This window comes from Patiria miniata, unplaced genomic scaffold (genome assembly GCF_015706575.1).
Source record: "Patiria miniata isolate m_02_andy unplaced genomic scaffold, ASM1570657v1 HiC_scaffold_4, whole genome shotgun sequence".
NCBI lineage: Eukaryota > Metazoa > Echinodermata > Asteroidea > Valvatida > Asterinidae > Patiria > Patiria miniata.
This window is the reverse complement of record NW_024037071.1, coordinates 7,833,899-7,861,688: the sequence shown is the minus strand read 5'-3', so window position 1 is coordinate 7,861,688 and position 27,790 is coordinate 7,833,899. Positions and strand designations below refer to the sequence as shown.

The window sequence follows — 27,790 nt, the reverse complement described above, 5'->3', positions numbered from 1 at the left end:
ACCCGACGCAGATTCACGCATGGCCTTTGGACGCCTGGGTTGCTTCGTTGCTCGAGGACGGTGTCCATGAAGCGGGCTGGCCGCTGACAGGTGCGCCGTAGCTCCCCCGCCCCCGTTCATGTTAGATGACGGCGACTAACGTTAACGGAAATGAAGCGATGAATCACAACCAGATAAACTTAAGATTTGTAAAATATTCCAGATGAATCCGGATGTTCGGCACACAAATTGAGATGAGACAGTGCACACATAAAAAAAAAAAAATGCCCGAACAGAAAATTAAAGTTTCCATTGACATCACTTTTTGTCCCACTTGATTTAGTGAATATTTAATTAATTACATGTAATTTGTTGAATTTTGACTAATATATTTTTGGTTCATCATTTTTGATCAAATTTGGCTGTTGTATGTGAATTGGACTTAATTAGCCATGATGTTTTGTACCCTCCCCCAAGAATAACACGACACCCGTGTCAAATGTAATCAAACAGAGGAATGAAACATCAATGTTCTCCAAAAAGTTAGATATTAGGTGGATTTTCTTTGACCCACACCTATAGGTAAACACTAAGCAGGCTGCAGACGAACGTCACCTTCAATAGATGGCGCGCACCAGTCCTGTAGTTCCCTTTAATAATCAACAGATCATCAAACTCTTTACTGTCCGCTCACCCATAGCATTATTATAATTTAACTTTGTTACAAGGTCCTATTGATGTACGTATTGTGGCCATTGCATTGGTAGATCAGTGTTATTTGCATAATTGCGTCCAAGGGGCAACTGCTGCATAAAAATTGGCCTTACACAGAGCTATTTAGACTGTATAGACGTGTGATTGTTTGGTTTAGACTGTATATTATAACTGTTCAGATACAATCGTGCAATATTGCGTTTCCTATACATAGTTGCCATTGTTGAGAACAGCTGGCTGATGAATATTGCATTGGAGGACAGGACGACTGCAACATTGAACCAACTTGGAATCAGAAAATAAGGTAAGTTTGATATACAGGCCGACCCCAAATAAATGCAAGCCTACAACATTTGCCTTTAAAAAAAGAGGGATCGGTGGATTTTTATGTTCTGAGTATGGGATTAAAGGTGTGAGCTTTTTCTTTCAATACTGAAAACAATCATGAAAATAGCACTTCGGGTTGCTGGGAAAATGCCAATTATGTAAAAGTAGTCATTTTTTCATCCTGTACAAGCATGTCGTGTCTATTCTCTTGAATCCCAGAAATATCGGAATGGCAACAGGCAAAAAGGCATCATCGCAACCCCTTGGACTGGAGCAGACTAACAACAGATGGGGGGTTATTGTCGTTATTGCTGCCCATTTAAACCTAGCCATTCAGGAATGCGGCGCAAGGAGTTGTGATGTCTTCTTTCTGAGCTGGAGAGATGAGTTCGACACGAACGCTCAGGAGACTGCAGCCGTCCAAAGTATCTTGGCATCCGTCGCCAATTTCAGCAGTAAGTATACGAACGGGCCACTTTTCGGTGAATAAGGCCGCTGCAACAACGTACGTCATATTATTTTTACAAACAGATGTGAAAACTCATTCTATAATTCAAAAATCCATTTTGACAATCTTTGATTTCTTTACCTGGAAGCAAAGTTCATAGATCGCTTAAATAATCTCATATTACTGTTGGTGGCCATGCACAACATGTTCCAGCGCTCTTATTCAGTCAATCATACATCTACACCATAGAGGCGTGAGTTATTGTGGAGTCATGGCCGAGCGGCAGCGGCGGCGGAACGGGTTTGAAACTGGGGGGGGGGGGGGGGGGGGGGGCATCACCAAAAAGGGGCACTTGCAAACCCGTGCTGAAATGTCGACACGTTTTTTCCACCGGACACTTGGCCTTTCATTTCGAGGGGGCACTTTAATACTCGAGGGGGCACATTTGTGGTCGCAAAAGGGGCACTTGGGGAAAATCTGGGGGGGGGGGGCAAATCCCCCCCCCCTCGGTTCCGCCTCCCCTGCCGAGCGGTTACTGGACTGCACCGGACTCAAACTCCGTGGTGTTTCTAATCAGCAGAGTGTGGGTTCGAGTCCCGGTCTTGACACTTGTGTCCTTAAGCAAGACATTGAACCATGATTGCTTCGTCCTTCGGACGGGACGTAAAGCCGTAGGACCCGTGTGCTGTATAATGCTCCCTAAAGAATCCAGTAACAAAGAGAAGGGGTTCGCCCCGGTGTTTTAGTGGCAGTGCGTTTATCTTAAGCCATAAGTCTGCACTTGTAAGGAAGAAGAAGAGTACAATTTTGCGGGGTCTACCCGATGTTCCCCAATACCTATGTTCCCCAGTAGGGTAGAGGTGGGGGCATTCATTTTCTTGACGGGACATAAATAGGTTTCAAACAATGAAGAAGCGCTTCTTTTTTTTATCATCGTGCGTCCCTTATTTACGCCACTGCATGTACACTGACCGAGTTTGGTTTTCCTGCCTGTTTAGATCTGATTGGCGGGTTTTTGAACAAACGCTTCGGCTGCAAATTGACCGGAGTCATTGGGGGTTTGCTGGCAGTGACCGGTACCTTCGGAAGCGTTTGGGTGCGAGACATATCTCAGCTGTACGTCACGGCTGCAATCGCAGGTATTTCAAATTCGGTTTCAGATATTTACACAACTTTCAGATATTCACACAAAGTCCCAGGTCAAAGTTGATCCGGAATTCGTTTCCTATGCGCCTGATACTTTCCTGGGTCAATGAATGACACTTTTCCGATGAGATTTGAAGGTTTGCATGGTGAAAGGGTAAGGCTTCCAGGCACCATATAACCCCACTTCACCGTTGGAATCCCTCAGTCTCGATCCTGACGACGGGCAGAGCATACTGTCCGAAACGTTGAGTACCCTCCGGTTCTTTTTCGAACTCACAAAAGAGATTTTGCCATTTTACACTTTTCCGGTTCAAATGACCCGGAAAATGAGTCAAAGAAGTGTAATTATGACCCGGAAAAGTGTCATTTTGACTTGGAAAAGTGTCAGGCCCAAGACCGGATTCCTGGTCAAGTCTGACGCGGGATATTTTTTTAGAGTGTAAGTTCCACTAGAAGCAATAAAGTCATCAATATAATAATTCAGCATGGAGGCATGACTCTCAAAAGCCAAATTGTGTCTTTATAAATGGGTGTAGCCTCTTTTAACCATAGTGTTAGCCCTTTGAAAAGCCTGAATTCTATTGGCGTTTGTAGTCTCTGCTCAATTCGCGCCGTGGCTTCACCGCCCTATTCCCTGTCAAAAGAATATCCTGCATGTAGTGTGTTTCCGTTTATACTGCAGGTGCTGGCATTGGAATTACTGTCAACACCGCTGTGGTTGCGGTCGCGTTAAACTTCAAGAAGAAATACAAGACCGCCAACTCTTTGGCATACGCTGGCTGCGGCACAGGGAAAATGGCCATGCCGCCACTCATCCAACTCCTCCTGATGAGTTATGGCTGGAGAGGGGCGATGCTTATTATCTCGGCCATTGCTGCAAACATCGTGGTATTCGCGACACTTTTCCGGCCACCTCGCAAGCACGTAAAAGCAGAACCGGATATCAATATCATCAATATCAGTGACAACCTCACTGAGGAAACGGAGGAAGATTTGTTGAACAGGCAGCTTCAACCCGTAATCGGAAACGATGACGTAGTTGAGATGGAATCAGCAACCGATGCTTCGTCTGGTGGTCTGGATATCACGTCGAGCTCCTTTGTGAAATACACCAATGCTGAAGACAGGAAATCAGGCGGCTACGAGTCTCTGCAAACCGGCCCCAGCGAGCCCAAACCGAAAGTCAGTTTCATCAATAAAGTGTCATCAGAGCTTGGACTGACTGTTTTTCGCAAAAGCTACCGCTACAGCCTGCTGTGTCCTCTTGCACTCACGGCCAGCATTTCTTACTTTGGTACCCCGCTGTTCATCATTCCACGCGCGCAGAGTATCGGTGTGGCGCCCTCTAGTGCCGCCCTTATACTCAGTATGAACGGCGTCGGTGGCCTGCTGGGTCGTCTTGCCAACGGACTGCTCATCAGTTGCAAGTTGTCCGCTGAGATCGTCTGCTCCATCTGTGCGGCTGTGGCCGGTGCGTCCTTGCTCCTCCTGAACCTTGACAACTACATTTGTTTGTTCGTCGCTTCTTTCCTCCAGGGCTTCTTTACTGGTGTGATGTTTTCCATTCTCATTGTCCTGATCCGGCGTTACGTTGGCTGCAAACAATTCTCTGTTTGTGTCGGCTTCTATTACTTCTGTCTCGGCATCGGCAGTTTGGTTGGACCTCTATTTGCAGGTATACAGTCAAAAGCTTGATTTTCTTATCAAACACCAGAGCGCCTTCAATGTGACATGCTTTGTTATTTTAATGTGTCGACTCACGCGTATCACAGGGTGGGTTCGAGTAGCTTGCTCGGAGCATAAAGACAGACGGGTTATCCATGACAGCCAGGCTAATCGAACGCTCAACATTGGGCCAACACGATCCTCACGTGACGCCCGTCGTAGCCACTGACAAAACGCCCGTTTCGTCCTGGGTTTTAGTTTGAAATTGACTGCTTTTCAGTCAATTGCAAAACTCAAAAAGTTGGGCTGGAACTATAGCCTCAAAAGTTGCAATGAACTCAACAAAATTGATTACCTTTAGACTTATACTTTTTAAGTCCACTTGAGATTTCCGCTGTCCGGCCGCCATTATTGTCCATTGCTTGGAATGAACAACACATGCGTGTGACGTATTTGCACCACTGACCGAGTCCACGAGCAGGGGTGTGGTGGCCTCCCCCAATTTAGGCACATAATAAAAACAGCGAAAATTTAGTTATAAAGTGCATGGAAAGTGCACCTTTAATCCGGATTGGTCAATATTGTGCATTTTTATTTTCTCATAGGTTGGCTGTTTGATAAATGGTCTCCCCAAATGGTCTTCCGAACTCTCCCTTAATTACCGTTGAGTGGGTACTTTTGCACAGAGCGGATAGAGGCGCAAAAATAACTCAAATGAGCGGTTGTTTTTGCAGTGGGTCGGACACAGGGAGGATGAATGGGATTTAAAATTTGCAAAAAACAAAAAACAAAAAAAAATAGCCAATTGTGCTATGCGTTCAACCATATCGGGCAAGGGTTATTGAAAGCTAGTTTGGCCGCGCGAAAATATAATTTGTTGAAAAGTACATCTTTAATCCGGATTTGCCGATAACTGTTAATTTTGTTCTCTGCCATAGGTTGGCTGTTTGATATCACCGAGAGCTATGAGACGATTTTCTACATACAGGCAGGAGTTTTCTTTGTCTGTTGCATCGGGATATGTCTCATACCTGTGCTGAAGCGATTAGAGCCGGGCATCGGTGTTGATTCATCAGATAAAAATGAACTTGCGAAATAAACTACACCTTCTCGGGAGAGTTTACTTCTGGTGGGTCTGGAAGTGCTGTAAACAGTATTATAAGAACCTTGAGACACAGGTAGGGCTGTTGAACATAATGAGCTTCAAGGGGCGTGGTTTGTCTCAGCCTGCATCTTTTATTTCTTTTAGACTAAGTAAGGGAGTTGAACACTATTGTTGATTGATCATTAAAGCATAATAATATAGTGTAATTTAATATAAAGGTTTCACAATGTATTATAGTATCAATCGATATAAAGTATAACAGAAGTCATTTACTCGCTTCGGTTACATGGGAAAAACACTCGAGAACTTGGACATGCATAACTTGCAGACTCTACAGCACATTCCGGAGAGGGGGTCGACCAGTTAAACGAAAGGAAAAAAGGCTATTCGGTCTGGCAAATGTGGCTGTAACACAGAAACAAGTCAATGAGGATGAGAGTGGTCCATTACCTTTCAAAATAGGCCCATTTTGATCTTATCCTATTCCACTGCAGTTGGACACATGTATTTCACTCACCAAGTCTGAGGTAGAACCTCGGTTGCACTGAATCCTGCAAGGCTACCCTCCATATGTGGAACTGCAGTGTGTCCCCTCTCAGTACCTGCAGTGCTGAGGAAACGATGGAACATGTCCTAAAGGAATGCCGGCCCTCTTCAACGGTTCCATTATCCAAGGCACCATCTCAACCCCCCCCCCCCCCCCCCCCCCCGCAGACGGCCGGGCGGTGACATGGCTTTGAGAAGCACTATTCCTGAAAAACAAATAAAATATAAGTATAGGTATTTCAGAATATATATTGAAATTATCCTTGAGGCGATAATTGAGTAAATGGAGTGGTTATGACCAATAAAATGTAGATAAAAAAACCTTGTATTTATGTAATGATGTGCTGTGTATATACAGCATATATATTATGCAACATTTATATCCATATATACACTTATAATCTCATACTGTGACCGGTTGTGCTTACTTTTGCCGCATTAGGGCGACCGACCTATTAACACAAAAGTACTAGATAGCCAAATAATTAGGGCGACACGGCATAACGCAAAAGAACTAGCTAGCCAAATAATTTTAGCGTCGCAAATTGGCTTAATCGATTGCTTTTGGTCCAAAACGTAAACATACCAAAACTTGTTTGGGTCGGATAAGGCCAAAAAAAAAAGTCTCCGATTTCTGGTATGGAGCTTGTCCAAAAAGTGGTGCGGCGACGCGGCTTTTTTTTTCCCCCGACTTTTTTGCTTCAAATGTCGGCTGATGACTGCAAATGGTGCCCGACTAAACTTAGTGCAAATATATGGGAGTCCAGAGAGGCCACATAAAGCTTATTCTCGATCATAACCCCATCTAAAAACACGTTAAAATTGTGCAGCAGCAGGATTCCAGTCAAACCAGTGAGTTTGGTGGTTTTGAGACATCATCTCTCAATGAAAAAAAACTTTTTCATTTTGCCGACGCGCATGGCTACGGCGACGCGCGCGCATACCAGAAACCGGAGACTTTTTTTTTTGGCCTAAGGTAAAATTGGGTTAGGTCACATTAAAGTTTTGTACACATGTCTATGGCACGTCGTTCACCATCGGCCATCGCACGACAGGTCTGACGATTTGAAAGGAAATCAACGGCAGCGCTCTGACAATGAGCCTGGCCCGCCCTTCCTCACGCGCCCCGTCAACGCAGACGTTCTGATATCCTACGCCGCAACTAAAGGTAAACAAATTTACAGTTTTTTGTCTCTATGTCCACGAAACGGCCAAGACGTTAGTGCGAGTAGGCCCGCTGGTCTTATTGTTGTGCTAATAGAGGGGCACTATGCACCATCCACTATCGTCTTGGGCCAATATTATGAAAAGGTCAAACAATCGAATTATTTATATGAATTTCACTCTGAACCACTCAATATTGTACACAATTGCCTTCGACAATGACTATTTACATTTCCTGAACAGAGTCCACAGCAAAGATAAATTATCATGATTGCAATGAACCAAAATAGAAAAAAGTAATGCATATAATGATCGGCTCCCATATGCCACCAACGAACCAGTATGGCAGGAAGTGGCAGGACCTCAGTTGGGGCCCGTGTGCAGGACCAGCCGAGCCGATGGGGCATTATTGTCGTCGTTGCCGCCCACATGAACTTGGCGCTGATGGAAGGTTGTCTGCGTACTTGCAGTGTCTTCTATCTGAACTGGAAGAGCGAGTTTGACACAAACGCTAAGGAGACTGCGGCCATCTCCAGTATCATGACCTCTGTCTCCTGCTTCAGTAGTAAGTGCAAACTCGGTGTTTCATCATTGTGTTGAAACTGTTGATGGTATACAGTAATTTGCCGGCTAACATGAATATGTATGTCTCGGGTCAAAGTTAACGGACTTTGATTGGAGATCGTGTTATATACGAATCAGAAATTCTCGGCCGAATTCGGCCGAAAATGTAAAGAAACACTTAAGAAATTCGCCACGGTTGCGTCAAGGCTGTCATCCGCCTCGACTTACCGTGCGGATGTTTACGGATGTGAGTGGGGTGTACGTATGTACGTGCAGACCAATCACAAGCAACAGTTGTTAAGGCTAACGGTAGTACAGCCACTGATCTCTGTGCGCGGCGCTGTACGGTGTGCGGTAGCGGGAATTAGCTCGTTTGGGGAACAAGCTTGACAGCCTTGATCAAGACTAAAATCCCTCCAATGTAAGCCCCAGAGCCGTATATAGAGAGAGTTGCGACATAAGGGTCGCACTGTTTGGAACCAAAATGGTTTTTTTCTTGCGAGCTCTTGGCCTCGGTCATCATACAGTGGTCATGATATTACATCATGAAAAGGCAAAAGCCTAGATTGAGTCTGTTGAATCTTTTCGGTTTTATATATTTTTTAAGGTAAATCGTGGGCCGTTACTGTATAACCTGCATAATATAATTTGACTGCCTTTTAGTTCTTCTCATGTGATTATTTTATTGCAGTGTTTTTTGCCGGTGTGTTGATCCAACGCTGTGGTTGCAAGCTGGTCGGTATTATAGGAGGAGTGTTGACAACGCTTGGTATGTTAGGCAGCGTCTGGGTGCAAACTATCTCCCAGTTATACCTCACAGCCGTTGTAGCAGGTATGATCCAGATGTTTGACAAAATAGGATGATCAACTATTGATCAAGCAACCTTTATTAAGGGAATAATGGTTGAAGGACCCATTCATCACTGCGTGATAATGACCGGGTTTAGGATGGCCGTTGTGAAAGGACCTTCGGCTCCGTCCTTTAACCTCGGCCATTCCCCAGCTCGGTCATTATCATGCAGTGAAGAATGGGTCCTCACAATGTTATTCCATAAGTTTCGGCGAAATAAAAAATGCACGCATTTTGTGATTTTTCTTTCGGCGATATTTCCAGGGTATGCACTTCCTCTGTCATAGCGAAACAAATTACAACAATTGTTTTTCATATTTTCACCTTACAGAGGAAGCTGGAATTCCGTTTACATATTCCTTGCGTCTAGAATTACAAGATGCTTGGTTAAGAAAAAAAGTAAATATGTCCGTGGGCGACGTGTTTACAGAAAATAAATCGCCGATCCACGTTTTCGTCGTAAACATCCGCAGTACGAACATGGCAACTGTGTTGCATTCGCGCGCGTATATATAACTCTTCACACCGTGGCTGAGCGCATGTGCACTGCTGTATACTGTTACAAGCTACCATAGGACTGTTGAACATTTTGGCCAACCATTGGCTTGCATGATGCTTGTTTTTGAAGCCAGTCTTTATATCACATTTTAATGCACCCCACGTGATCCAGTCTCAATCAGAAGCTATCAACTCTCCAAGGTATTTATTAGGCCTAATTGACATTCATTGATTCGTAAGAGCGATTTAGAGTCAATCTGACCTATCTATCCATAGCTCGATTCATGTGTGCTGAATCGATTCCAAAGCTTTCAAAATGAATACTCCATTCATTATATTATACCCTGTGTTAACAGAAGATATCCAGAGAAATAGGTTCTTTAAAAGAACTTATAATCTAGCCTTCAGTTTTTGGTGGTGCAGGAGGAGGTTATTGACACTGGCAAACATGTACTGTTTCCGTCTACTCTATACAGGTGTTGGTCTTGGAATCACTACGAACACCGCCCTGGTCGCAGTTGCCCTGCACTTCAAGAAGGGATACAAGACAGCCAACGCTCTTGCCTACTCTGGTTGCGGTACGGGGAAGATGGCAGCGCCGCCCTTAATCCAGCTTGTCATGGACAGTTTCGGCTTAAGAGGGGCGGTGCTGATTGTCTCCGCGATCATGGCAAACATCGTAGTATTCAGCGCACTTTTTCGGAAACCTCGCACAGATTGGAAATCAGGACCGGATCACAGAGCAATTATTGATCAACTCACAGAGAGGCAGGAGGCGGATTTTCAAACTGTACATGCAAATGGTTTAGCTGAGACGGCTTCGGAAAGCGATGGTACATCGGACGATTCGGATGCTACGGTGAACCATGAGACACATGCCGAAGAAGGCAAATCAAATGTCTACACTACTCACAATATCAGCCGCCATGCATCGAAATTCAAACTCAATCCCATTCGGAAAATGTGGTCGCGGCTGGGACTCAGCGTTTTTCGGAAGAGCTACCGCTTTAGCCTGCTGTGTCTTCTTGCATTCATATCCACGATTCCTTATTTTGGAGCCGATCTGTTCATCATTCCCCGCGCGGAGAGTATTGGCGTGGCGCTCTCTAGTGCCGCCTTTTTGCTCAGTATGAACGGCATCGGTGGCTTGCTGGGTCGTCTTGTCAACGGACTGTTCATCAGTTGCAAGTTGTCTGCTGAGATTGTCTGCTCCATCTGTGCGGCTGGGACCGGTGCGTCAATACTTCTCCTCAACGCTGATAACTACGTTTGTTTGTCTGTCGCTTCCTTCCTCCTGGGCCTGTTTACTGGTGTCTTTTACGCGGTTGCAATTGTCCTGATACGACGCTATGTTGGTTGCAGACGGTTTTCCGTTTGTCTAGGTATCTACTACGCCTTTGTTGGCGCTGGAGGATTGTTTGGACCAGTAGCAGCAGGTAAAAAAGGACCTAAGGGATGATATTTGAATGGGGTTTAGAGAAGTTCAAGCAGCGCAGAGAGATAGGTTTTTGACAAGGCCATCTTGACTATAGGTTTTTGACAAGGCCATCCTGGCAGAGCGCCAGGCATTTCGACTGACATGATCAGCGAAGCCACGGCGCGAATTAAGAAGAAGAACGCTCGTAACGAGTGACCATTGTACCGATGTCTTTCGCAGTCGGTCATAATTTCTCCCAGGCCCCATTTTAAATATTTTTTTAACGTCTTCGTTGGGAATCTATGTCAGCACTAAAGAAGCAAAAAAGTCTGAAGTCAAGATGGCCTTTCAGCTGTGTGACAGGTGCGATATTACATTGCTGGTCAAGTTTTATTACATTTACTGGTTGATATTACATTATTGTTCAATTATTACATTACTGGTCATAACACCTGTGCGCGCGGTCAAAACTTGGCGAAGTACAATAAAGGCGACGCGATGTGTGCAGTGACATGCATTTTTAATCATTCGACGCTCCCATAACAGTTGCTGATTTTATGCTTGCAGTCAGTTTCCCCTGGCAAAGCCGCCAAGTGTTTTGTTAGCGCACATGCACATATTTCTTGTGGGCAAACTATTTGCATGATATTTGAAGTATATATATATTTCCAGCGCGTCCCAAAATACCCGCAACTTATATTGGCGAGGCTCTAGCGTCGGCGCGGAAACACGTACCACCAATATTTGTATACTATTTTAAGCTGCAATCTCAACTGCATCCCTGGCGAGTATTGGTTTTATATTTAAAAGCCTTTTAAAATTGTTCGTGTTCAAATAAAGGTATTTTAAGGGCAATCGATGATGCGGTACAGCAGATGCAAACTCGAGTCAACAAGCTGTTGAAATAACAACAAAAATAAGTTCATTTATATTACAAATACATTGAACTTTAAACGAAGAACAATATTGTGTATTTATTCATTGTGTATTCTTCTTGGATCGAAAGTAAAAGGAAACACATGATTGTAGAAGACGAGATCGTCACATCGTGAACATGATGAAGCATTTCCACATTAGAAAAAAATGCGCACGATTGATTTTTCTTGAAACCGGTTGAGTTTGTTTTTGACATGCCTTAATTTCAACACGGATAATTTCAAAACCCTTTTGAAAATCAAACCAATACTTACCATGAATAAAGATAAGATTCCAAGCTTTAACAATTATATACAAACAATAGCGGTACGTGTTTCCACGGCGACGCTACAGCCTCGCAAAAAAAGTTCCTGGTATTTTGGGGCGCGCTGTATATGGCATTGCATTTTATGAATCAACAACGACCTAGATAAATCGAAATCAAAACACCTCGTGACTTCGTCACTCGGCCTGCATGTTTAGTCTTTGCTCAATGCATTCCAAGGCTTTGCAGCTTTGTGTCTCCAGTTCAAATCCTATATAGTACTTTTCCAAATGATTTTTACGGTGATTTGTTTGATCAAAATTGAGGCACGAAACTCCTTTGGGAGATGAGTTTGATGGAAAACCTTGCAACAGTGGTTTACTGCTCAAATTGATGTTTTCCTCATTCTCACATACAGGTTGGGTGTTTGATATTTCATACAGCTACAAGACGGTCTTCTACGTGTTGGCAGGTGTCGACTTCATCTGCTGCATTCTGATGTTTCTCTTTCCTGTACTGAAGCGAGTCGAGCCAGGAATTGATGATCATCAAACCAATGAAGTGAACTAACTGAATTGTATGGAGTGCTAAAAAAAAGTGTAATCAATTAGACAGCTTTGTATGCGAGAACTATATACCGCAATATCACTATTTTTACCAAAGGTCAATGAGTTCCATGATGCCAGAAATTTCCGGCTTCACTAACGCAGAGTTCGAGATGATTTGTGGAGAAAAGATGGGTTCCCAGTTTAGAATGCTGAGCTGGAATGATGAATATAAAAACCACTTTTGAATGGATTCCACTTTTGGTGACCATTGAAGAGCACTATTGACAAAGAGAGCATTTTTGTGTGTGTTGAATCTGCAGGGATATCAGCCTTTGTAATACTAGCGGTGGCGAGTCATGTTTGTTTAGTCTTTACATGTAAAAAAAATAAAATCATGAGTGGCCATAATTTGTTAACAAAGTACATGAACAAACTAACTATGACATTGTGTCAGTCTATCCCCTGTGGTAAAATTTATAAGGACAAGAGTATTCAGAGACGGGAAAGTTTGTGGCGCTCTAATGAAAGCCCACTTAACTTTTAAAGTGGAGTCGAGTCATTAGTTTGGTTTACACGTGCTTTTATTAATGTGTTGTCGACTCGAGTTGACTGCAAATAGGTCATAATTGAGACTTTTAGATCAGACTGAGATTCCGGATCAGATGCGTTCGAAATATTTTTCTTTCAATTCTTTCAGTGTGAATACTGACTTCAGTTTCTTTCTTTCACCTAATTTGAGAAAAAAATAGGATAACCAGGACGCCCTTATTTGCAGACTTGTAAAGGTCATCAATTCCTATAGCTTACTCATCATTGTCCAAATTTAATTCTTTTAGGCCTATATTAAAAACGTTGTGGATGCATGTTTTTTTCCTCAATAGTTTGTACCTTGAAATGAACTGCCCATAACTACTCATATTTAGACACATGGATAAATCTAACGTGAGATACAAGAACATCGAGTAATAACAATATGGTGCTAGCAATCACGTGAGAGCGTGTTGTTCAATTAAACAGAGAGTTCTGCAACGACGGCCCTTGATACCTGAAGCTAAAGGACCTTCCCCATGCTTGGAACTAATTTGGTCGTGAAATCATCATGACTGTAAAACGAGATGAATTGTGATTAGGAATTGGAATATTAGAAGAAAATAAAACGAATAACACCAGCCAAGGGGAAACAGCTTACTCACTTTTCAACAAATAAATCCAACTGCTCGCGAATTTAATGACCATTTAATCTGGTCACATTAGGCAGAGAATGTCCTCTAGACATCAACAAAGAACGCAACAATGACGCAACAATGAGATATGATAAGACGGCAAGCATGGACATTTGCAATCGGCACCAAACCAATGTTTCCCCGTGAGTATAATGGTTTTATCATTTACGTGATAAAATGTCTTAAGTACACATTGGGCCATGACTGTTTACATCTCGTGAACACCGTCCATAGCAAACATATGAATGATAATGAGTGTAAAAGAACAATAATATAAAAAGTCATGAATACAATGACCGGCTCCATATCCTTCCAGTGAACCAGTATGGTAGGAAGTGGCAAGACCTCAGTTGCTGCCCGTGTGCAGGATCAGCCGAGCCGATGGGGCATTGTTGTCGTCGTTGCCGCCCACATGAGCCTGGCGCTGATTGCATTTTGTCAGAGCTCTGGCAGTGTCTTCTATCTGAGCTGGAGGAGCGAATTTGACACGAACGCCAAGGAGACTGCGGCCATCTCCAGTATCATGACCTGTGTCTGCAGCTTCAGTAGTAAGTGCTTAATCAGTGTCGATCATTGCGTTGCATCATTGTGTTGAAACCATTGATGACTATTGTTCCCCGGATACATCCGGATACCGGATACATCAGATTCGAACCGGCTGGCCGCGGCAAACCAAGCAAGCTCGGTGTAAGCTTATGAATGTTTTTTTAGTCTTGACCTCGGTGAGCATTGCGTTTTTACAGTGGTCATGAGATTGCGTCATTGAAAGGCAAACCCTTGATTGAGTCTGTTGATTTCTCCCCGTTTTATAAATTTGTAAATAAATCGTCGGCCGTTACTGTATGGCCTGCATAATATAATTTGACTGCCTTTTAGTTATGTTTTCTCATGTGATATTTTGTTTCAGTGTTTGTTGGCGGTGTTATGACCCAACGCTGTGGTTGCAAGCTGGTCGGTATTATAGGAGGAGTGTTGACAACGCTTGGTATGTTAGACAGCGTCTGGGTGCAAAACATCTCCCAGTTGTACCTCACAGCCGTTGTAACAGGTAAGATAAAGATGTTTGACGAAATATATAATAGGATGATCAAGCATTGAGCAAACGACCTTGTACCTTGTACTTGTAGATTAAAATCCTGAACGGGCCACCATGGTTTAGTCCCTGGTGCACCAGGGACTAAACTGGAAGTTGACGAGAGTGGATTGATGCCTATAATGCCTTTTTGCCATTTATTGAGCAATAAGAGCGCTTTGAAGTCAACCAGATCTATCCATCCAGCTCGGTTCACGTGTGCCAAATACACCCGAATACCAGTGTTGTAGCCTAGTCCATAATGATCTCCTGACAAGTCACCCAATCCAAGTTCAATGCATTAACTTAAAATGAATTGTTACAAAGGCGTTCCTTTGAAATTGCCCATCCCTTGTTACTTGTGCCGGACCCGTTATTGGACTTGGGAATCCTTGTGACCGCACTTTGTGATGGATTTACTACAACATAAACCCCTGCCACTCAATAGATCCCAGTCATGTATCCTGTGTTATCAGACGATATCCTGTGAACAAGGTTCTTGAAAACGACCTTAAATTTTCGTGAGGGATGTCATTGACCATTGTAAACATGTAATGTTTCCGTCTACTCTACAGGCGTTGGTCTTGGAATATGGCTAAGAACACTGCGTTGGTCGCTGTCGCTCTACACTTCAAGAATGGATACACTACAGCCAACGCCCTGGCGTGCTCTGGTAGTGGTACAGGGAAAATGGCAGCGCCGCCATTAATCCAGCTTCTCCTTGACTATTTTGGCTTAAGAGGGGCGTTGCTAGTTACCTCCGCAATTGTGGCAAACATGGTAGTATTCGGCACACTCTTTCGGAAACCTCGAACAGATCGGAAATCAGAACTGGATCACAGATCAATTGATAAACTCACAGAGAGGACAGACGTGGATTTTCAAATCGTACACGCAAATGATGCAGTTGAGATGGCTTTGGAAAGCCATAGTTCGTCGGACGATTCAGATGCTACAATGAACCATTCAGAGACACACACAAATATAGAAGAAGGCCAATGAAATGTCTCATCTACTACTCACAATACCAGCTTCCGTGCATGGAAATTGAAACTCGATCCCATTAGGGCGACCGACTTATTAACACAAAAGTACTAGATAGCCAAATAATTAGGGCGACACGGCATAACGCAAAAGAACTAGCTAGCCAAATAATTTTAGCGTCGCAAATTGGCTTAATCGATTGCTGTTGGTCCAAAACGTAAACATACCAAAATTTGTTTGGGTCGGATAAGGTAAAATTGGGTAAGGTCACATTAAAGTTTTGTACACATGTCTATGGCACGTCGTTCACCATCGGCCATCGCACGACAGGTCTGACGATTTGAAAGGAAATCAACGGCAGCGCCGTCTGACGATTAGCCTGGCCCGCCCTTCCTCGACTTTCTGATATTCTACGCCGCAACTATAAAGGTATACACATTTACAGTGTTTTTTTTGTCTCTATATCCACGAAACGGCCAATACGTTAGTGCGAGTAGGCCCACAGGTCTAATTGTTGTGCTAATAGAGGGGCACTATGCACCATCCACTATCGATCACTATCGTCTTGGGCCAATATTATGAAAAGGTCAAACAATCGAATTATTTATATGAATTTCACTCTGAACCACTCAATATTTGTACACAATCGCCTTTGACCGTGACCTGCACGGGGTCCACAGCAAAGATAAATTATCATGATTGCAATGAACCAAAATATAAAAAAAGTAATGCATAAAATGATCGGCTCCCATATGCCACCAACGAACCAGTATGGCAGGAAGTGGCAGGACCTCAGTTGGGGCCCGTGTGCAGGACCAGCCGAGCCGATGGGGCATTATTGTCGTCGTTGCCGCCCACATGAACTTGGCGCTGGTGGAAAGTTGTCTGCGTACTTGCAGTGTCTTCTATCTGAACTGGAGGAGCGAGTTTGACACAAACGCTAAGGAGACTGCGGCCATCTCCAGTATCATGACCTCTGTCTCCTGCTTCAGTAGTAAGTGCAAACTCGGTGTTTCATCATTGTGTTGAAACTGTTGATGGTATACAGTAATTTGCCGGCTAACATGAATATGTATGTCTCGGGTCAAAGTTAACGGACTTTGATTGGAGATCGTGTTATATACGAATCAGAAATTCTCGGCCGAATTCGGCCGAAAATGTAAAGAAACACTTAAGAAATTCGCCACGGTTGCGTCAAGGCTGTCATCCGCCTCGACTTACCGTGCGGATGTTTACGGATGTGAGTGGGGTGTACGTATGTACGTGCAGACCAATCACAAGCAACAGTTGTTAAGGCTAACGGTAGTACAGCCACTGATCTCTGTGCGCGGCGCTGTACGGTGTGCGGTAGCGGGAATTAGCTCGTTTGGGGAACAAGCTTGACAGCCTTGATCAAGACTAAAGTCCCTCCAATGTAAGCCCCAGAGCCGTATATAGAGAGAGTTGCGACATAAGGGTCGCACTGTTTGGAACCAAAATGGTTTTTTTCTTGCGAGCTCTTGGCCTCGGTCATCATACAGTGGTCATGATATTACATCATGAAAAGGCAAAAGCCTAGATTGAGTCTGTTGAATCTTTTCGGTTTTATATATTTTTTAAGGTAAATCGTGGGCCGTTACTGTATAACCTGCATAATATAATTTGACTGCCTTTTAGTTCTTCTCATGTGATTATTTTATTGCAGTGTTTTTTGCCGGTGTGTTGATCCAACGCTGTGGTTGCAAGCTGGTCGGTATTACAGGAGGAGTGTTGACAACGCTTGGTATGTTAGGCAGCGTCTGGGTGCAAACTATCTCCCAGTTGTACCTCACAGCCGTTGTAGCAGGTATGATCCAGATGTTTGACAAAATAGGATGATCAACTATTGATCAAGCAACCTTTATTAAGGGAATAATGGTTGAAGGACCCATTCATCACTGCGTGATAATGACCGGGTTTGGGATGGCCGTTGTGAAAGGACCTTCGGCTACGTCCTTTAACCTCGGCCATTCCCCAGCTCGGTCATTATCATGCAGTGAAGAATGGGTCCTCACAATGTTATTCCATAAGTTTCGGCGAAATAAAAAATGCACGCATTTTGTGATTTTTCTTTCGGCGATATTTCCAGGGTATGCACTTCCTCTGTCATAGCGAAACAAATTACAACAATTGTTTTTCATATTTTCACCTTACAGAGGAAGCTGGAATTTCGTTTACATATTCCTTGCGTGTAGAATTACAAGATGCTTGGTTAAGAAAAAGTAAATATGTCCGTGGGCGACGTGTTTACAGGAAATATATCGCCGATCCACGTTTTCGTCGTAAACATCCGCAGTACGAACATGTTGTGTGAAGACTTATTTCACGCACCCATGGCAACTGTGTTGCATACGCGCGCGTATATATAACTCTTCACACCGTGGTTGAGCGCATGTGCACTGCTGTATACTGTTACAAGCTACCATAGGACTGTTGAACATTTGGCCAACCATTGGCTTGCATGATGCTCGTTTTTGAAGCCAGTCTTTATATCACATTTTAATGCACCCCACGTGATCCAGTCTCAATCAGAAGCTATCAACTCTCCAAGGTATTTATTATATTGACATTCATTGATTCATAAGAGCGATTTAGAGTCAACCTGACCTATCTATCCATAGCTCGATTCATGTGTGCTGAATCGATTCCAAAGCTTTCAAAATGAATACTCCATTCATTATATTATACCCTGTGTTAACAGAAGATATCCAGAGAAATAGGTTCTTTAAAAGACCTTATGATCTAGCCTTCAGTTTTTGGTGGTGCAGGAGGAGGTTATTGACACTGGCAAACATGTACTGTTTCCGTCTACTCTATACAGGTGTTGGTCTTGGAATCACTACGAACACCGCCCTGGTCGCAGTTGCCCTGCACTTCAAGAAGGGATACAAGACAGCCAACGCTCTTGCTTACTCTGGTTGCGGTACGGGGAAGATGGCAGCGCCGCCATTAATCCAGCTTGTCTTGGACAGTTTCGGCTTAAGAGGGGCGGTGCTGATTGTCTCCGCAATCATGGCAAACATCGTAGTATTCAGCGCACTTTTTCGGAAACCTCGCACAGATTGGAAATCAGGACCGGATCACAGAGCAATTATTGATCAACTCACGGAGAGGCAGGAGGCGGATTTTCAAACCGTACATGCAAATGGTTTAGCTGAGATGGCTTCGGAAAGCGATGGTACATCGGACGATTCGGATGCTACGGTGAACCATGAGACACATGCCGAAGAAGGCCAATCAAATGTCTACACTACTCACAATATCAGCCGCCATGCATCGAAATTGAAACTCAATCCCATTCGGAAAATGTGGTCGCGGCTGGGACTCAGCGTTTTTCGGAAGAGCTACCGCTTTAGCCTGCTGTGTCTTCTTGCATTCATATCCACGATTCCTTATTTTGGAGCCGATCTGTTCATCATTCCCCGCGCGGAGAGTATTGGCGTGGCGCTCTCTAGTGCCGCCTTTTTGCTCAGTCTGAACGGCATCGGTGGCTTGCTGGGTCGTCTTGTCAACGGACTGTTCATCAGTTGCAAGTTGTCTGCTGAGATCGTCTGCTCCATCTGTGCGGCTGGGGCAGGTGTCTCAGTACTCCTCCTCAACGCTGATAACTACGTTTGTTTGTCTGTCGCTTCCTTCCTCCTGGGCTTGTTTACTGGTGTCTTTTACGCGGTTGCAATTGTCCTGATACGACGCTATGTTGGTTGCAAACGATTTTCCGTTTGTCTAGGTATCTACTACGCCTTTGTTGGCGCTGGAGGATTGTTTGGACCAGTAGCAGCAGGTAAAAAAGGACCTCAGAGATGATATTTGAATGGGGTTTAGAGAAATATCTGCTGAAGTTCAAGCGGCGCAGAGAGTTTTTGACAAGGCCATCTTGACTATAGGTTTTTGACAAGGCCATCCTGGCAGAGCGCCAGGCATTTCGACTGACCAGCGAAGCCACGGCGCGAATTAAGCGAAAAACTCTCGAAATGAGTGACCATTGTACCGATGTCTTTCTCAGTTGGTCATAATTTCTCCCAGGCCCCATTTTAAATATTTTTTTTCACGTCTTCGTTGGGAAACTATGTCAGCACTAAAGAAGCAAAAAAGTCTGAAGTCAAGATGGCCTTTCAGCTGTGTGACAGGTGCGATATTACATTGCTGGTCAAGTTTTATTACATTTACTGGTCGATATTACATTATTGTTCAATTATTACATTACTGGTCATAACACCTGTGCGCGCGGTCAAAACTAAAGGCGACGCGATGTGTGCGCAGTGACGTGCATTTTTTTAATCATTCTACGCTCCCATTGCTGATTTTATGCTTGCAGTCAGTTTCCCCTGGCAAAGCCGCCAAGTGTTTTGTTAGCGCACATGCACATATTTCTTGTGGGCAAACTATTTGCATGATATTTAAAGTATACATAATTTCCAGCGCGTCCCAAAATACCCGCAACTTATATTTGCGAGGCTCTAGCGTCGGCGCGGAAACACGTACCGCCAATATTTGTATATAATTTTAAGCTGCAATCTCAACTGCATCCCTGGCGAGTATTGGTTTCATATTTAAAAGCCTTTTAAAATTATTCGTGTTCAAATAAAGGTATTTTAAGGGCAATCGATGATGCGGTACAGCAGATGCAAACTCGAGTCAACAAGCTGTTGAAATAACAACAAAAATAACTTCATTTATATTACAAATACTTTGAACTTTAAACGAAGAACAATATTGTGTATTTATTCATTGTGTATTCTTCTTGAAAGTAAAAGGAAACACATGACTGTAGAAGACGAGATCGTCACATCGTGAACATGATGAAGCATTTCCACATAGTAGAAAAAATGCGCACGATTGATTTTCCTTGAAACCGGTTGAGTTTATTTTTGATATGCCTTTATTTCAACACGGATAATTTTAAAACCCTTTTGAAAATCAAACCAATACTTACCATGAATAAAGATACGATTCCAAGCTTTAACAATTATATACAAACAATAGCGGTACGTGTTTCCACGGCGACGCTACAGCCTCGCAAAAAAAGTTGCTGGTATTTTGGGGCGCGCTGTATATGGCATTGCATTTTATGAATCAACAACGACCTAGATAAATCGAAATCAAAACACCTCGTGACTTCGTCACACGGCCTGCATGTTTAGTCTTTGCTCAATGCATTCCAAGGCTTTGCAGCTTTGTGTCTCCAGTTCAAATCCTATATAGCACTTTTCCAAATGATTTTTACGGTGATTTGTTTGATCAAAATTGAGGCGCGAAACTCCTTTGGGAGATGAGTTTGATGGAAAACCTTGCAACAGTGGTTTACTGCTCAAATTGATGTTTTCCTCATTCTCACATACAGGTTGGGTGTTTGATATTTCATACAGCTACAAGACGGTCTTCTACGTGTTGGCAGGTGTCGACTTCATCTGCTGCATTCTGATGTTTCTCTTTCCTGTACTGAAGCGAGTCGAGCCAGGAATTGATGATCATCAAACCAATGAAGTGAACTAACTGAATTGTATGGAGTGCTAAAAAAAAGTGTAATCAATTAGACAGCTTTGTATGCGAGAACTATATACCGCAATATCACTATTTTTACCAAAGGTCAATGAGATCCATGATGCCAGAAATTTCCGGCTTCACTAACGCAGAGTTCGAGATGATTTGTGGAGAAAAGATGGGTTCCCAGTTTAGATGCTGAGCTGGAATGACGAATATAAAAACCACTTTTGCATGGATTCCACTTTTGGTGACCATTGAAGTGCACTATTGACAAAGAGAGCATTTTTGTGTGTGTTGAATCTGCAGGGATATCAGCCTTTGTAATACTAGCGGTGGCGAGTCATGTTTGTTTAGTCTTTACATGTAAAAAAAAAATAAAATCATGAGTGGCCATAATTTGTTAACAAAATACATGAACAAATTAACTATGACATTGTGCCAGTCGATCCCCTGTGGTAAAATTTATAAGGACAAGAGTATTCAGAGACGGGAAAGTTTGTGGCACTCTAATGAAAGCCCACCTAACTTTTAAAGTGGAGTCGAGTCATTAGTTTGGCTTACACATGCTTTTATTCATGTGTTGTCGACTCGAGTTGACTGCAAATAGGTCACAATTGAGACTTTTAGACCAGACTGAGATTCCGGATCAGATGCGTTTGAAATATTTTTCTTTTAATTCTTTCAATGTGAATACTGACTTCAGTTTCTTTCATTCACCTAATGTGCGATAAAAAAAATAAGATAACAGGACGTCATAATTTGCAGACTTGTAAAGGGCATCAATTCCTTTAGCTTACTCATCATTGTCCAAATTTAATTCTTTTATATGGAAAACGTTGTGGATGCATGTTTTTTTCCTGAATAGTTTGTACCTTGAAATGAACTTTGCCCATAACTACTCATATTTAGAATTAACATGGATAAATCTAACGTGAGATACAAGAACATCGAGTAATATTATGGTGCCAGCAATCACGTGAGAGCGTGTTGTTCAATTAAACAAAGAGTTCTGCAACGACGGCCCTTGATACCTTAAGCTAAAGGACCTTCCCCATGCTTGGAACTAATTTGGTCGTGAACTCTTTATGACTGTAAAACGAAATGAATTGTGATTTATAGGAATTGGAATATTAGAAGAAAATAAAACGAACAACATCAGCCAAGGGGCGGGGAAACAGCTTACTCACTTTTCAACAAATACATCCAACTGCTCGCGAATTTAATGACCATCTAATCTGGTCACAGGAGGCAGAGAATGTCCTCTAGACATCAACAAAGAACGCAACAGTTACGCAACAATGAGATAATGATAAGACGGCAAGCATGGAAATTTGCAATCGGCACCAAACCAATGTTTCCCCGTGAGTATAATGGTTTTATCATTTACGTGATAAAATGTCTTAAGTACACATAGGGCCATGACTGTTTACATCTCGTGAACACCGTCCATAGCAAACATATGAATGATAATGAGTGTAAAAGAACAATAATATAAAAAGTCATGAATACAATGACCGGCTCCATATCCTTCCAGTGAACCAGTATGGTAGGAAGTGGCAAGACCTCAGTTGCTGCCCGTGTGCAGGATCAGCCGAGCCGATGGGGCATTGTTGTCGTCGTTGCCGCCCACATGAGCCTGGCGCTGATTGCATTTTGTCAGAGCTCTGGCAGTGTCTTCTATCTGAGCTGGAGGAGCGAATTTGACACGAACGCCAAGGAGACTGCGGCCATCTCCAGTATCATGACCTGTGTCTGCAGCTTCAGTAGTAAGTGCTTAATCAGTGTCGATCATTGTGTTTCATCATTGTGTTGAAACCATTGATGACTATTGTTCCCCGGATACATCCGGATACCGGATACATCAGATTCGAACCGGCTGGCCGCGGCAAACCAAGCAAGCTCGGTGTAAGCCTATGAATGTTTTTTTTGTTGTCTTGACCTCGGTAAGCATTGCGTTTTTACAGTGGTCATGAGATTGCATCATTGAAAGGCAAACCCTTGATTGAGTCTGTTGATTTCTCCCTGTTTTATAAATTTGTAAATAAATCGTCGGCCGTTAGTGTATGGCCTGCATAATATAACTTGACTGCCTTTTTAGTTATGTTTTCTCATGTGATATTTTGTTTCAGTGTTTGTTGGCGGTGTTATGATCCAACGCTGTGGTTGCAAGCTGGTCGGTATTATCGGGGGAGTGTTGACAACGCTTGGTATGTTAGGCAGCGTCTGGGTGCAAAACATCTCCCAGTTGTACCTCACAGCCGTTGTAACAGGTATGATAAAGATGTTTGACGAAATATAAAATAGGATGATCAAGCATTGAGCAAACGACCTTGTACCTTGTACCTTGTAGATTAAAATCCTGAACGGTCCAACAGGGACTAAACTGGAAGTTGATGATAGTGGATTGATGCCTATAATGCCTTTTTGCCATTTATTGAGCAATAAGAGCGCTTTGAAGTCAACCAGATCTATCCATCCAGCTCGGTTCACGTGTGCCAAATACAACCGAATACCAGTGTTGTAGCCCAGTCCATAATGATCTCCTGACAAGTCACCCAATCCAAATTCAACACATTAACTTAAAATGAATTGTTACAAAGGCGTTCCTTTGAAATTGCCCATCCCTTGTTACTTGTGCCGGACCCGTTATTGGACTTGGGAATCCTTGTGACCGCACTTTGTGATGGATTTACTACAACATAAACCCCTGCCACTCAATAGATCCCAGTCATGAATCCTGTGTTATCAGACGATATCCTGTGAAATAGGTTCTTGAAAACAACCTTATATTTTCGTGAGGGATGCCATTGACCATTGTAAACATGTAATGTTTCCGTCTACTCTACAGGCGTTGGTCTTGGAATGGCTAAGAACACTGCGTTGGTCGCTGTTGCTCTACACTTCAAGAACGGGTACACTACAGCCAACGCCCTGGCGTGCTCTGGCAGTGGTACAGGGAAAATGGCAGCGCCGCCATTAATCCAGATTCTCCTTGACTATTTTGGCTTAAGAGGGGCGTTGCTAGTTACCTCCGCAATTGTGGCAAACATGGTAGTATTCGGCACACTCTTTCGGAAACCTCGAACAGATCGGAAATCAGGACTGGATCACAGATCAATTGATAAACTCACAGAGAGGACAGACGTGGATTTTCAAATCGTACACGCAAATGATGCAGTTGAGATGGCTTTGGAAAGCGAAAGTTCGTCGGACGATTCAGATGCTACAATGAACCATTCGGAGACACACACAAATATAGAAGAAGGCCAATCAAATGTCTCATCTACTACTCACAATACCAGCTTCCGTGCATGGAAATTGAAACTCAATCCCATTCGGAAAATGTGGTCGGGACTGGGACTCGGCGTTTTTCGGAAGAGCTACCGCTTTAGCATGCTGTGTCTTCTAGCATTCATATCCGCGATTCCTTATTATGGAGCCGGTCTGTTCATCATTCCTCGCGCGGAGAGTATCGGCGTGGCGCTTTCTAGTGCCGCCTTTTTGCTCAGTCTGAACGGCATCGGTAGCTTGCTGGGTCGTCTTGTCAACGGGCTGCTCATTAGTTACAACTTGTCCGCTGAGATCGTCTGCTCCATCTGTGCGGCTGGGGCCGGTGCCTCAGTACTCCTCCTCAACGCTGATAACTACGTTTGTTTGTCTGTCGCTTCCTTCCTCCTGGGCCTGTTTACTGGTGTCTTTTACGCGGTTGCAATTGTCCTGATACGACGCTATGTTGGTTGCAGACGATTTTCCGTGTGTCTAGGTATCTACTATATCTGTGTTGGCCTTGGAGGACTGTTTGGACCAGTAGCGGCAGGTAATACAAGTTCCTCAGCTTAGCTATTTGAATGGGGCATAGAGGATTATCTGCTGAGGTTTATTCGCCCCAGAGAGATAGGCTTTTGACAAGGCTATCGTGACTGGGCCCAGGCATTTTGACTGACCAGCGAAGCCACGGCGAACAATTCTCATAACGATCGGATCGAGTCAGCAAGTCACGATGCCTTTTGCATTTTGTCAGAATTCCCTCCCCTTTTAAAATATAATTTTTCTACAGTTTTTGGTTGGGAAATTACGTCAACATTAAAGATGTAAGAGAGAAAGCTGAAGTCAAAATTGCCTTTCAGCTGTGACAGGTTGAGCATGCTCCCCTTCGCGCGGTAAAAACTTGGTAAAGTGCGATAATGCCTACTCGATGTGTGCAGGCCGAGTGACGCTCCAAGTGGCTGCTTTTATGCTTGCAGCATAATCTCTATACATTTAGCACTTTTCCAAACGATTTTTACAGTCATTTTGTTGGCCAGAGTATTTGGGCGATTAGTTTGATGGAAAAGCTTACAGCAGTGATTTACTACAGTCATTGCTTTTTTTTTCTCTTCACTCTCACAGGTTGGGTGTTTGATATTTCAAACAGCTACAAGACGGTGTTCTACGCGTTGGCAGGTGTTGACTTCATCTGCTGCATTCTGATGTTTCTCTTTCCTGTACTGAAGCGAGTCGAGCCAGGCATTAAGGATCATCAAACCAATGAAGTGAACTAACTGATGGAGTGCTAAAGCATAATCAATTAAGACTTTTTTATGCGAGATCTATATACATGTACCTGAAGGTCAATGTGTTTGTCAAGTCTGTCTCTAAAAATACCTCAAGACTACAGAACTGCATATTCACATTTTTGGTAAACTTGAACTGGAAAACGAAATGTAATGTGATTACGAATTGTAGTAATAGAAACAAAACGAATAACACAAGCCAACGAGAAACATCTTACTCAAATATTATTAACAAATCATTCCAACTCTGACCATTAAATGACCATTTAAGCTGGTCATACTTTAGGCATATTTCTAGAACTTTTGGAAAAAAAGTTTCAAGCGTCCTCTTAGCTTATCAGAATTCATGACATTTGAAAAAATACATTTGTAATAACGTCAACCTGTGCACAAAATACGGTTAGAGCCACCTTGGTTAGGGGGTAGGCCTATTTGTACAGTATTCTGTAATAATTATAGCGTTTATAATCGTCGGATTTGAACAGCGCCCCCATTGAAAGTATGGCACGAGCCTCCCCCCACCTATTGATTTCGAAGGCCAAGTGTCCAGAGCAAAAAAAACCTGTCTACATTTGAAAATGTTTTGCTGATGAAACCTCCCCCCCCCCTGCAAAAATTCCTGGATCCGCTCCTTGTCATAATACCTACTCAGTGAGTGGCGTGTAGATTCCTATCTGTAGAGGGACACACGCTCTGAAGTAGGGGGAGTCCTTTTTTATTAATAAAAAGCACCCGTAAATTCCTGAGGACAGGGTTGGCCACAGGTCTCGAAGGGGAGGGAAGACCCCATGCCCCGCCCCTTAGTTACACCACTGGGTTTACTCCGTCAACGAAGCTTTATTGTGTAAAACAAACAATTTAAGAAGATCTGTTAAGAAATGTAAGATTTATATTTTAATTTTTAAACGACTGGTGTAATTGGAAAGACCCATTGGTCCCAATGTAATAAGCTGGATCGATATCGATTGCGTTTTATGGTTTTCATGCTCGGCCTTGAATACAATTGTATGTACATGTTGGTACTTGCGTAGCCCGCGGGGTCAAAGGTGTCCAATCCGATTATTGGTGTTACCCGCTATATGCCGGGCCAGAAACATGGCCGGGACTTTCCCGAAAAGAACAGACGGCTGTTTATTGATGATTTATTTTATCATTTTTCTCCCTAACCAACGAAGTATGGAAATAAACGGAAACTTTGCTTTTACAAGAAAAAAAGGCGTTCACTGAAATCTGTCCTCAATTTCATCTGGTGAGAATGTTGATTTCGTCAAGTAATCAATTTGTTGAAGGCAGCAACTTGTTGTAAAAAAAGTGTAACTAATGCAGATTTGATTGACCTCTCATAATCAGAGGCTGAATTTTCAACGCATAGATTAACTTGAACTTTTCTAAGATTTCTACAAGTTAAAACCGATTAAAGTTGTGTTTGTATGCCCGAAATTTCGTGCCAGGCCATTAATTTCGTGCAAGTCAAAATTCCATTTTGCCGCAAATTTAGTCGTCACTGTTTATTATGGCTAACCTTGGAAGGTAAATTCTAGCTTTAAAGGTTTTATAAATTTGTCTTAGAAGAGAACAATCGGATTTGTGCAAGAAACAATGGTTATCATTTCTTTAATTGATTCCTTTTTGCATTTCAATATGGATTTTGGAGGGGAAGTATCGACAAGTCCAAAAATTTGCAATCGGGACCCACTTAAAATGGTCCTCAGAGAAATGTTTGACTGATTACATCTTCATGTCCAGTGGGAAGAGTTTACTTTTCACTTCTTTATTTTGATGTGTCACTCAGCGTGGCATCTTATTGCATGCAGGTATTCTGTGGGTAGAAATATTGAATGTTCCTATGGATTTACGAGGTGCATGACTTGTTATTAAAAATGTTTATTTCTCAAAGGTAGCTCTGATCTTGCTACTCGTGACGCCTTTTGTTGGATGAACGGGAGGTTTGCGGTAAAACCATGTGAATGAAAGATATCTCTAGTCTTAGTGAGGTGTGTGGTTCTGGGAAGAACCATGTTAGTTTAACTCAACGTTTCGAACAGTACTCTGCTCGTCATCAGGAGACTGTCTCCTGATCGAGACTGTCTCTGCCAGTCTCCATCAGGAGACAGTATCCTGATGACGAGCAGAGCATACTGTTCGAAACGTTGAGTTAAACCAACTGGTTTTTCTCAGAACCGTACTCACTGAGAGATATCTTTCATTCACATGGTGTTAGCGCAAGCCTCCAATTCATTGATCATGTCCACCATGCAAACCCTCCAGTCTCATTTTGTTGAGTTGGGTCACATATTTAGTGCAA

At 43.1% G+C, this 27,790-nt stretch overlaps 5 protein-coding genes across 5 annotated transcripts; all 5 read left to right on the top strand.

The window, feature by feature from the left end:
- The first annotated feature begins 8 nt into the window (after positions 1 to 8).
- LOC119739842 (monocarboxylate transporter 12-like) lies at positions 9 to 6,090 on the top strand. The gene is made up of 6 exons (XM_038214947.1): positions 9 to 90; positions 908 to 997; positions 1,240 to 1,475; positions 2,467 to 2,607; positions 3,297 to 4,289; positions 5,218 to 6,090. Exons 3-6 carry the CDS (start codon positions 1,250 to 1,252, stop codon positions 5,376 to 5,378), a joined length of 1,521 nt encoding a protein of 506 aa, XP_038070875.1. The 5' UTR covers positions 9 to 90; positions 908 to 997; positions 1,240 to 1,249; the 3' UTR covers positions 5,379 to 6,090.
- Positions 6,091 to 7,399: 1,309 nt separating this feature from the next.
- On the top strand, positions 7,400 to 13,201 carry LOC119740081 (monocarboxylate transporter 7-like). The gene is made up of 4 exons (XM_038215283.1): positions 7,400 to 7,659; positions 8,350 to 8,490; positions 9,483 to 10,442; positions 12,022 to 13,201. The coding sequence occupies exons 1-4, from the start codon at positions 7,437 to 7,439 to the stop codon at positions 12,171 to 12,173; spliced, it is 1,476 nt and encodes a 491-aa protein (XP_038071211.1). The 5' UTR covers positions 7,400 to 7,436; the 3' UTR covers positions 12,174 to 13,201.
- Positions 13,202 to 13,288: 87 nt separating this feature from the next.
- LOC119739988 (monocarboxylate transporter 6-like) lies at positions 13,289 to 15,859 on the top strand. The gene is made up of 3 exons (XM_038215164.1): positions 13,289 to 13,922; positions 14,282 to 14,422; positions 15,022 to 15,859. The coding sequence occupies exons 1-3, from the start codon at positions 13,700 to 13,702 to the stop codon at positions 15,153 to 15,155; spliced, it is 498 nt and encodes a 165-aa protein (XP_038071092.1). The 5' UTR covers positions 13,289 to 13,699; the 3' UTR covers positions 15,156 to 15,859.
- A 42-nt stretch (positions 15,860 to 15,901) lies between these two features.
- Positions 15,902 to 22,156, top strand: LOC119739987 (monocarboxylate transporter 13-like). Its single transcript, XM_038215163.1, has 4 exons — positions 15,902 to 16,424; positions 17,115 to 17,255; positions 18,270 to 19,229; positions 20,790 to 22,156. Exons 1-4 carry the CDS (start codon positions 16,202 to 16,204, stop codon positions 20,939 to 20,941), a joined length of 1,476 nt encoding a protein of 491 aa, XP_038071091.1. The 5' UTR covers positions 15,902 to 16,201; the 3' UTR covers positions 20,942 to 22,156.
- An 88-nt stretch (positions 22,157 to 22,244) lies between these two features.
- Positions 22,245 to 26,039, top strand: LOC119739986 (monocarboxylate transporter 12-like). Its single transcript, XM_038215162.1, has 4 exons — positions 22,245 to 22,698; positions 23,062 to 23,202; positions 23,781 to 24,749; positions 25,322 to 26,039. Exons 1-4 carry the CDS (start codon positions 22,476 to 22,478, stop codon positions 25,471 to 25,473), a joined length of 1,485 nt encoding a protein of 494 aa, XP_038071090.1. The 5' UTR covers positions 22,245 to 22,475; the 3' UTR covers positions 25,474 to 26,039.
- Positions 26,040 to 27,790: the final 1,751 nt, after the last annotated feature.

Coding starts and splice junctions, on each gene's coding strand:
- LOC119740081 (XM_038215283.1), top strand. CDS start 7,437: ATGGCAGGAAGTGGCAGGACCTCAGTTGGGGCCCGTGTGCAGGACCAG. Junction 7,660..8,349: donor CTCTGTCTCCTGCTTCAGTA/GTAAGTGCAAAC, acceptor ATTTTATTGCAG/TGTTTTTTGCCGGTGTGTTG. Junction 10,443..12,021: donor GTTTGGACCAGTAGCAGCAG/GTAAAAAAGGAC, acceptor TCTCACATACAG/GTTGGGTGTTTGATATTTCA.
- LOC119739988 (XM_038215164.1), top strand. CDS start 13,700: ATGGTAGGAAGTGGCAAGACCTCAGTTGCTGCCCGTGTGCAGGATCAG. Junction 13,923..14,281: donor CTGTGTCTGCAGCTTCAGTA/GTAAGTGCTTAA, acceptor ATTTTGTTTCAG/TGTTTGTTGGCGGTGTTATG. Junction 14,423..15,021: donor CCTCACAGCCGTTGTAACAG/GTAAGATAAAGA, acceptor TCTACTCTACAG/GCGTTGGTCTTGGAATATGG.
- LOC119739842 (XM_038214947.1), top strand. CDS start 1,250: ATGGCAACAGGCAAAAAGGCATCATCGCAACCCCTTGGACTGGAGCAG. Junction 2,608..3,296: donor CGTCACGGCTGCAATCGCAG/GTATTTCAAATT, acceptor TTTATACTGCAG/GTGCTGGCATTGGAATTACT. Junction 4,290..5,217: donor GGTTGGACCTCTATTTGCAG/GTATACAGTCAA, acceptor TCTCTGCCATAG/GTTGGCTGTTTGATATCACC.
- LOC119739987 (XM_038215163.1), top strand. CDS start 16,202: ATGGCAGGAAGTGGCAGGACCTCAGTTGGGGCCCGTGTGCAGGACCAG. Junction 16,425..17,114: donor CTCTGTCTCCTGCTTCAGTA/GTAAGTGCAAAC, acceptor ATTTTATTGCAG/TGTTTTTTGCCGGTGTGTTG. Junction 17,256..18,269: donor CCTCACAGCCGTTGTAGCAG/GTATGATCCAGA, acceptor TACTCTATACAG/GTGTTGGTCTTGGAATCACT.
- LOC119739986 (XM_038215162.1), top strand. CDS start 22,476: ATGGTAGGAAGTGGCAAGACCTCAGTTGCTGCCCGTGTGCAGGATCAG. Junction 23,203..23,780: donor CCTCACAGCCGTTGTAACAG/GTATGATAAAGA, acceptor TCTACTCTACAG/GCGTTGGTCTTGGAATGGCT. Junction 24,750..25,321: donor GTTTGGACCAGTAGCGGCAG/GTAATACAAGTT, acceptor TCACTCTCACAG/GTTGGGTGTTTGATATTTCA.